The sequence below is a fragment of the Theobroma umbraticum genome, unplaced genomic scaffold (genome assembly GCF_002168275.2).
Source record: "Theobroma umbraticum cultivar Fairchild unplaced genomic scaffold, ASM216827v3 scaffold_147.0, whole genome shotgun sequence".
In the NCBI taxonomy this organism is placed as follows: domain Eukaryota; kingdom Viridiplantae; phylum Streptophyta; class Magnoliopsida; order Malvales; family Malvaceae; genus Theobroma; species Theobroma umbraticum.
Genome location: NW_018397259.1, coordinates 5,768,117 through 5,778,093, shown reverse-complemented (window position 1 = coordinate 5,778,093; position 9,977 = coordinate 5,768,117). Strand labels below are relative to the sequence as shown.

General features: G+C 34.2%; 1 protein-coding gene across 1 annotated transcript; it reads right to left on the bottom strand.

Annotated features, from left to right (window-relative positions):
• Positions 1–1,240: 1,240 nt before the first annotated feature.
• On the bottom strand, positions 1,241–5,459 carry LOC110415454 (benzyl alcohol O-benzoyltransferase-like). Its single transcript, XM_021427121.1, has 2 exons — positions 4,710–5,459; positions 1,241–2,327 (listed from the first exon to the last, which is right to left on the bottom strand). The coding sequence occupies exons 1-2, from the start codon at positions 5,148–5,150 to the stop codon at positions 1,404–1,406; spliced, it is 1,365 nt and encodes a 454-aa protein (XP_021282796.1). The 5' UTR covers positions 5,151–5,459; the 3' UTR covers positions 1,241–1,403.
• Positions 5,460–9,977: the final 4,518 nt, after the last annotated feature.

Here is a 9,977-nt window from a genome sequence, read left to right as displayed (position 1 = left end):
GCAAGGTCTAACCCTGATTGTCTTTCCGTAAGCAATCTTATCCACATATTTTGAGCTGATACTGGAGGGCTGCATTGTTTTGGTCATTGAAAACAGAGCAAAGGCTGTGGCAGCATTTGTAAGTCTGTTTAATGATATCTGCAAACTCACTTTTCACAAAAAAAATAAAAATAAAAATAAAAAACTATTGTGTAACCCATCAATGACGGCCAATTTTGACCTTTTAAAGCAAGCCAATAAAAGCTTGCTACTTTAAGAGGTGCAAATCTCCCAATTAGACTTTCAATTGGTTGAGGGAGATTCTAATTGATTCCAAAACAATTGAGGAAAAATTTAGAACAGATACTAGAGGAACTATGAGTCCACACAAGCTTATCCTCTTCATGTCGGCAAAGGACCATATAATTGAGGTCCTTTATGAATTTGTTCCACACATCATTCTCCCAATCAAATAGAGCAGAATTAATTAATAGTAATGAGGTCTGTAAGGGTGCTCCACGGGTTGAATGGATAGCGACGGGTATGTTTAACTTTGTGCCTTTGAAAGGCTGGCTAGTATCAAGCAATTTTTGTTCTGTTATTCTGGTTTTTGATTGGTAAATGTATCTGGTTTTGCCCCTTTATGATCTATGAAGGGATCGAAGTTATACTAGCCTCGGTAATGGATGGGAAAAGTGTGTAAATGCGGAGGGTGTGGGCTTGCCAAGGCTATACCAGGCAGTTACTGCAAGGAGTATTTTTGTTCCCCTGCAGTTGGCGCTTAAAGGGTAAAAGGCACAAGGCGTAAACCTCCTCTGTACATGGTTGTATAAAGTCTGATATCAATACAAGGGGTATAACTAGATGACTCTTGAGAGGTTGTTATTCTAAGTGGTGGTACAAATATATTTCATATAATTAGAAGGAAAGTATCTCCAGTCTTTAAATAAAAGAAAGTTTATTCACCTTAATATATTGTCAATTGGTTAAATAATATAAAACTTTAAAACATAATATATAGTAAAAATTGGTCCTTTTGTTGAATTATTTATATATAGTAATTGATGGGATTGACAAATTAAAAATGAAGTAAAACTTTATGATTAAGTTTATGTTTGAGGGTAACTAACTATATTCAAGTCGGAAGTCAAGAATAAGAGATATAATACACACCAACACAGATGTGGGCTAGACCAGATAAGAAATGGCTTGAAACTTGACAGTGCGCTGACACCCAAGAAACACTCTTTGTGGCCACATGCAATCCAAATAACTGGGCTTCAAACCCAAATTTTATAAGCCCATCGATATCAAATAAATTTGAAAGATCTAAGAATAAATATTTGCACTCAACTGGAGAACTTATTTTCCAACCCAAACAAACATTAGTCCCACTACTCTTCTGTTGTATACCAGTTTACTTATTACAGAGAAGATGAAATAAAAACTGATTGACTCTCAATCCCAGTTGGCTTCTCTTTGAGCATGCCATCAAGCTCTTTCACAAATATTTCCATTGCCGGGGGTGGCAAGGTAATTGGCAACACAATTCCATCCTCTCCTTTCTTGTTTTTAGATGGTATCAAGAAGCTTGCGACCCCAGGAATAGCCCCCACCCCTCCCTTAGCCGGACCACCATACACTGCCTTACCCCACCCGAAATCCACATCTCCGAACCCGGCACGTGTCACATCAGAGACAAGGTAAGACCGAACCACTGTAAAATGGGGTCGCCCCTTTATCACCATCAAATCCGCTAGCGATTTCATGTACTCTTCTGTTACATCAGCTTTAGCTTGTTTCACAAGTTCTAAGGCATAACCTAATGGGTTTTGACGGAGTTTCCCTGCTTTTGCTACCGCCACAGGGAACGCGAATGCGTTCCCGTAATATCCTGAAGGCAATGGAGGATTAAACTTGGAGCGGGCGTTCACGATACAGATAATACGAACCTCTTCTTCGAGATTAGCTTGAATGGCAATGGTTCGGCAACGCCATAAGCAAGCGGTTAAGAGTTCGAACCTAGAACACTTACGAAGGTGTAGGGGAACAAGTTTACGAAGTGCTGAGAGTTCCGCGGGGCCAAAGAAAAAGGAACGATGAGCCATTTCGTCGAAGGGAACAATTGTGCCTTCTACTTCTTCGTACTCCCAATGTTTACATGTGACTCTTGGTGGATCTCTTGTCCCTAAGAGGTGTCTTTCCCATACCGGCGGGATTGATGGGGCAAGCCAGCCGCGAGCCATCTCCCCTACAGCTGACATGAATTGGGTTAGGCCAGCTGCGTCACTCATGGTGTGGTTGAGGCGGACGGCGAAGATGAATCCACCACATCTCAATCGTGTTACCTGTTCACCAAGATTGATTAATTCGATAGCGGGATCATTAAATCTAATCACTACTATTTGTTAATTTAAGGGGGAGAAACCATGCATATCTGTTTAAGCTTTCTCATTTTGACCACATTGGAACAAATCGAGTTGTAGTCCAGATTTATGAAGAGCTCAATTTCATATCAACATATTCATGCAATCTTTTCATCTTACATCGTTTACCTAAATTTTGACGGAAAATGGAGCAATCATGGAGATGTAAAATATACTATGGTTTAGTTTATGTCTATAGCTAGCATATATAGTGGTTTCATAACACTAATTAGATTTAATTAAAAATTTTTCTAGTTTAAGTAGTTCATAGATTTTAAAGCAATAAACAAACAACCAACTAAATTTGTTACCTTAAAATTTAATACTAAGATTGAGTTGTGAAAAACGTTTTAGAAATCAAAACTTATACGCATTTGAGATTAAAACATATCTATTATTTAATCTTGAATTCCTATTCCCTACGTAATTTAATCTTCTATGCTTTATATATGTTCAAAATCATAAGAAGAATAAATCAAATTTATTTCAAAAAAAATAAATCAAATTAAATAGTCAAACTCTAATTTCATAATAACAATGACTCATAGAAAGATTGTGTCTAAAGTTGCGAAAAATGCAGTCCCATCGGTGGGCCGCTGGTCAATGTTCCACCACACAAATTTCTTTGAGAAAAAGATGTCGTGTTTCGCAAATCCATGCGAGTCATGCTACTTCCGCATAACGACGGAGAGCTCTCAATTATTATCCTTGTGTCTGTGTTGTCCAATTCATGTGATTGAGGACCAGTTCCTCGATCCCAATCTTTAGACACTGGTCATTTGCAGCCAAACCTTATACTCTTCAAGGATTTTATGGTTCCAAATCGTTGATATAAACACCACAATATTTTAAATTGGCACATGAATGTGTTCTTTTAACTGTGCAAAAGGTTGGCTATCAGTCAGTCAAATTTCTTAATTTTCAAGCATTTTATGTCTTTTAAGAACTTCATTCATCACCGAAAGCTACTTTCTCCTCTCATTGGTAGTCAAACTATCACTTGTTAATTACCAAGTGGATCCCATTGTCTCAATAATGAATGACTACTAGACTAGTGCAATTAGTGAGGCAAAAGCAACTTTTTGAGAGTGGATATAGATTTTTTTTGCTTTCTATAATTTAAGTGGAGGGCCATACTTGTATCATGAATGATCATTTCTTCCTAGAAATTGCAAATTCGCAAGCTTTTTTTTAGTATTTTCTGCTTTTCTTTCTCTCTCTCTCTCTTCTCAAGATTCAAGAGAAAAAACAATAAATTTATCTTTTTTGGCACCTTAACTTTTTAAAAATTTTGAAATTAATAATTTAATATTAAAAAATAATATTTTAATCACTGTTTATAAACATTATTATTTTAATCTTTTAACCGACAACAAATTTTCATGCGACATTTCATATCACCTTTCTACATGGACATATTTACATGACAAAATGTTTTAAAAATAAAATAAATTTTTTTAAAAATTATTTTGGTTTTTTATTACTACTAGAACGTTTGTAACACAGGAGTTTTAGCATAATTCCAAAATGGCCTCTGTTGAAGATGGTGATGTCGTCATGACCGGGGAATTATTAGCTATAGGAAGTAAAAGTATTTTTTAGAAAAATTACTTAATTATTCTAATATTTCGGTTGTTTATTAATCAATGAGAAAAGAAAAATATTAATAAATTCATTATTTATCACGAGTAGTCAAATTATCTCAGTTGCAATCTTATTAAAAAAGAATTATCCTGATTAAAAACAAAATAGATACCCCTTTTGTTTGTAGAGCGGATGCCAAATGATAAGCAAATGTCCTCCGGTATTTCTGTTTTTAAAGTTTTCCGTATTTTTAATCTTTTGCACATAAAAAGGAAATATTCTCCTAATTGCCAAGAATATTGGTGAGACCCCACTAACCTAAGCTAAAGAAATGATTTGATAGGTATGCACACAAGTATACCTCTATGATTTGCCGTTTTTGAATCTATGGCCACGTCAACTATTCAGGAGACTCTATTTCTTTGAAGGAAATTAAAAAATTACAAGTATATTCTACTAATATCATCAGTAACCACATGTGTTAATTTAATGTATGTATACATATTCAAAAATACCAAAAGACAATCAATATCAATGGTTAAATGTTATGTAAAAAAATATAACGTAAAAAGTTTGGTTAGTGACATTGTTTGCTATCTGTTTTTTAAAGAACTTTAATGAGACCGTATTATTTTGGAATCTAAGCTACTAAGAACAGGAGAAATAATCCTATGGTCTTTTAATTCAGCGCTGATAGATAAAAGTTTATGACAAATATACCTGAATAAGCAATAATGGGCAATTCAGCACCCCAGCGGAGCCTGGAACATCATGAAGGAGGTCCTCCAAGCAAGGAAAAGGTGGCTGAAGTGCATCACCAAATTGCTCAAGCGTAACATCAGCATCAGCCTCAATAAACATCACCCCTTCACCAGTGCAATCCACCATAAGCTTGCGCTGAGGCCCTTCCCTCAGCCTACCAGCAAATGGATAATAGAACACAAGGGTTTGTGCAAGTGCCTCCCTAATCACCCTAGCAGGGTCCTTCCCTTGCATGGAAGGGTTGTATTGATAAAATTGGATCACTGGAATTTGGAACCGGAGACCTTCTTGATCATCAATGTCGGATAATAGTTTGTACTCGTGAGGGGTAGGCTTAGCTGGAGCGATCAGTTCCGGTTCCTGCCTATGAACGGCGAACACTAAGGACGGGGTTGCCATGACACACAAGTGGTTAAGAAGATGGAAAGATATAAGGAATAAGAGTGCCTTCAATATGATTGTTGAGGGGGAAACGTTAGTGTTGGTTTGCTCAAATGTTAAGTGAGAGTGGTATTTATAGGAAGAAAATAACAGATAGGTTCTTCCTTCTCACAATCTTGTGAAAGTTTCCAAAGAGAGAGAGAGAAGGAGAAAGACTTAATTCAATAGTTTTGGACAAAATGGGGGTTGTTGTTGCATCGTAAAAAAGGAAACGAAAGTGCGGAGGAAAAGGGGAGAAGTTGTAGTGTGAACTTCTTGGCTGCCAAAGACTGACTTGACTCACTAATTATATAAAATTGACTTGACTTGGAGTAGTAAGCTGATGGATCTCAGATTGCATATTTCAAATACATAGTAACACAGAACAGAAGCCTATTGGATCAACTTAATCGAGGTGTTTTTCTTGCTTTCAACATACACATTTGGTGCTACCAAACTATTATTTGTTTTGTTTTGGTAATTTGTTTATTTGCATTCTATCTCCAATCCAACTTCTCAAATCATGAGTTCAAAACTATAATCTAAAATCTTGAATGGTACCCATAATTTTTTTTATTTAAAAAAAAAACTCTCAAATGGACATATATAACTTGAATTTTATGTATTTGGTTGTTTGATACCTAGCAGATGGTGCCGCCGAGAGAATCTTTTAGTAGGGCATATGGCTTAAATGAAAATATATTACGACTTGCATGATCTTACAGATAGACAATACTATAGTAATATGTTTTTTCTTTTTTTTTTTTTCTTTTCTGTGGTTATCGTCTACTTGTTTCATTTGTTTTCAACTGTTGTGTATTAATTTTTAGTACAAGATTCTGCAATAATGCATGGGCCTAATGTATCATGTACCATTCATTCTCATGTCTTTTTGTTGAACTCGTACCATGCATGATTTGAAGTCCAAATCTAACTAGAAAAATTCAGGAAAATAGAATATGTTCTTTACCATCTGTTACATACGATATCAACTCTCTAAAAATCCCATGTTATTCCTGCATGTCAGAAGCTAATTAATCATTATGAGCTTGTAAACAATATTAAATTGCATTATTAATAAACAATATTAAAGTCAATGAAGCCTTAACTTAGTGTCAAGCAAGTTGAATTGTTGGTTACTTAATTTGTCTATTAAATTCGATTATAAAAATTATAATTATTATTACTACTTATACTCCTCACTTCATAAAACATAATAACTATATTAAATATGGAATAGCTGCTAAACATGTGAAATGCTGCTTAAATACTAAAACAACACATTCAAAATTTTACAGTCAAAATAAGTCGTTGGAAATGTACTTTAATAATCATTTAGTACGTATGGTCGGCTCGCATATATTGAGTCTCACAGCATTCTTACCAAATTATTCTTTCTTTCTTTCTTTTTTAATTTTTTAAACTCGATCAATGATACAAGATTTATTATAATCATAAAAGGTTCACGCCTTAACTTGGTAAAAACAAGGAAGGATCAAGTAAATGATCAAAGGAGAGAAAGCAGAACCAATCTGCTCTCCACCACGAAAAAAGGAAAAAAGGAGAAGTCACCAAAGAGCAAGCAGAAAGCAAGATAACCCCGACACAAGCTTCAAGACATAAAAGCAAACCTGTTCCCAAAAGAGAGGTGCAGCCGCCGGAGAGAATTAGGAAAAACAAATCCATAAAACAAAGCAAAAGACAGCAAAGTGCCGCCAACATATCCAATCAAGAAGGGCTAACAGCCCATCCCACATATCGAAACACTGAAACAACGAGGACACTGTCACCGGGGAAACGGCCTGAGAAGATAACCACGGAAACCATACGGCGGCAACAGATAGGCAAAGCAGGGTTTGCGTATTAAAATGTCTGAATCTTACTAGTTCTATTTTTTTAATTGTTAACAAATAGTGTTAAAATCAAATGGTTAAAAATATTATTTTAAAATTAAAAGAGTCACAACACCTTTTTAAAGTGTTTTTAGGAGAGATTTTTAATTTTACCCTCAAAACCAAATCAAACTCCGAATCAAAATAGTAAGATTACCACCAGGTATAAAGCATTTCTCTTAGATCAACACCAAATTTGGTCAAAGTATCAGCTATTGTGTATGCTTTCCGGAATGCAGAAATACTATTTAAGAGTAAATTATATTTTTTTAATTAGAAAGAGGAGAATTCGAATCTTATTTCTTAAGTAAGAAAATAAGACACTAATTAATAAATTAAATGCTCCGCTGCAAGAGTAAATTATATTTGTTCCCTTGTGAATTCATAATTTTTCAGTTAGCATCTTATACCCTTTTTTTCATATTTATAATCTTGTGATTATATGTTGTTCTTAGCATAGTTATGTCGTTTTTTTTATTTAAAATATTTATAAAAATACTCTCACATTTAAAAGGTGATCTAGTTTTGTGGTATTTTATAATTTTAATTTCTTGAGTGAAATTAATTGCAAAATTCCTTTGGGAGCAAAATAAAACCAATAAAGCTATGGCAAATGTAAAAAAAAAAAAATACAAGTTGTTAAAGTGAGAAGCATCGTTTGGTCTAAGTGTACTCCCTTGGATAAGTAGTAATTGGAATTAAATAGTTATTTGTGCGAAATTCATCAATTATTGGATAATTTAAATTAAGAGCAAAATATCTCAAGTCCTTTTAAGTGTTACCTTAATTCATTTCATATTAAGTACTGTTAGGATAGTCTTGAATTATAGTATGATTAGAATTGTTTAATTCTAATTAAACTAGTATACCTTATTAAAATAGTCTTTAAATCTAATTAGACTAGAATAATATATCATAATTGTATTAGGTTAAGATTATTGTATTTGGCACTATAAAAAGACCCTATGGGATTAAAGAATAGTCATCACCTAGATTTAGAGAGAGTGGTTTTAGGTGTACGTGGGATAAGGGTTGTGAGTTTGAGATTGTTCTTGTAATCTCTTAATTTTTCTCTTAGCGAATCTTTCTTTGTTGCTGTGCTCGTAGACGTAGGTCATCAAAACACTAAAGCTTGTAAAATTATTGTGTTCTTGTGGGTGTGCTTGATTTCTTACTTTCTTTATTCTATTGATTGGGTAAGATCTTGGGCAATTCTTTAGAGATAATTCTACAATTTTCACAACAAACTGGTATTAGAGCTTTAAGGTCTTGAGTCAATCTGAATCTCGCTATGGTAACTTCGTCGACCAAGAATGAGATTGAAATGTTTAATGGAAGAAACAATTTCAGCCTGCGACGTGTTAAGATGCACGCATTGATAGTGCAACAAAGACTATTGAAGGCATTGAAGGGAAAAGAGAATCTTTCTTCGAATTTATTTGATGGTGAAAAAGATGACCTTATGGAGAAAACACATTGTGCTATTCTCCTCGCTTTATTTGATGAGGTACTAAGAGAAGTCATGAATGAAGAATCTGCTGCTACAGTGTGGCATAAACTTGAAAGTATTTATATGACAAAATCCCTGATGAATCGGCTTTATATGAATCAATGATCGTATACTCCACATTGATAAATTTAATAGAGTTATTCTTGATTTAAAGAATATCGATGTTAAAATTAAGGATGAAGACCTAGCCCTAATTCTTGTGTTCTTTGCCTCCATCGTATGAAAACTTCGTGGATACTATGTTATATGACCAAGATACTCTCACTTTTGAAGATGTAAGGGCATCTTTAAATTTCAAAAAATTGAAAAAGAACGTTGGTGGTATCCGGAATGAAAATTAAGCAGAAAGTTTGGTTGTGAATAGAGGAAAAGATAGAGAGAAGGGTATAGACAGAAAAGGTAAATCTAGAGCACAAGGAAAAACTTGTTGGAATTATAGTTAGAAAAAATACTTTCATCAAGACTGTATCAAATTCAATGATGATGAAAAAATCAATAAGTCTAAAAGTACTGCAAACGTGGTTGAAGATGACTTTGATACTTTTGAGCAAACTAATAATGTTCTTGTAATTACCAACGGTAACCTAATGGATACATAGATCTTGGATTTGGCTTGTTGCTTTCATATATGTCCTAGGCGTGATTAGTTTACAACTTATCAATATGTTAATATGGGCACTGTACAATTAAGAGATGATTTCTCTTTTTTAGTTATTGGGATTGGCACAATTCGGATCAAGATGCTTGATGGTATGGTAAGAACACTTAAAGTGAAACATGTCCCGAATATGAAAAGGAATTTGATATTCTTGAGTTTGTTAGATAAGAAAGGCTACAAATATAGTGGCCAACATGGGGTCTTAAATGTATCTAAAGGATCCTTAACTATCATGAAAGGCAAGTTATTTGGTGATCTTTATCTTCTAGTGGGAAATACAATCATTGAAACTATTTTGTGGTTTCATCTAATGATCTTGAAGATGATGTAATACATTTATAGCATATGAGATTGGATCATATGAGTGAGAGATGGATTAGAAAATTGAGTAAGTGTAGTTTACTGTATAATCAAAAGACTAGGAAGTTAGATTTTTGTGAGCAACATATAGTGAAATTTATCACTACAACTCCTCAAATGAAGAATACAGTAAACTACATCCATTCAGATTTGTGGGGTCCTTCTTCGGTAGCATTAAAAGGTGGATCATTATACATATGGACCTTTATTGATGATTTTTCAGAAAAAGTGTGAACGTATTTTCTAATGGCTATGAGTGAAATGTTGATCGCCTTTTTGTGTTGGAAGGCATTGATCGAGAAGCAGATGAAGAAAGAGATCGAGAACTTTCGAACAAACAAAGGTTTGGAATTTTGCAAATGTGAGTTTGGTCTATTCTACAAGAA

Coding starts and splice junctions, on each gene's coding strand:
- LOC110415454 (XM_021427121.1), bottom strand. CDS start 5,150: ATGGCAACCCCGTCCTTAGTGTTCGCCGTTCATAGGCAGGAACCGGAA. Junction 2,328..4,709: donor GCCCATTATTGCTTATTCAG/GTATATTTGTCA, acceptor CTTGGTGAACAG/GTAACACGATTGAGATGTGG.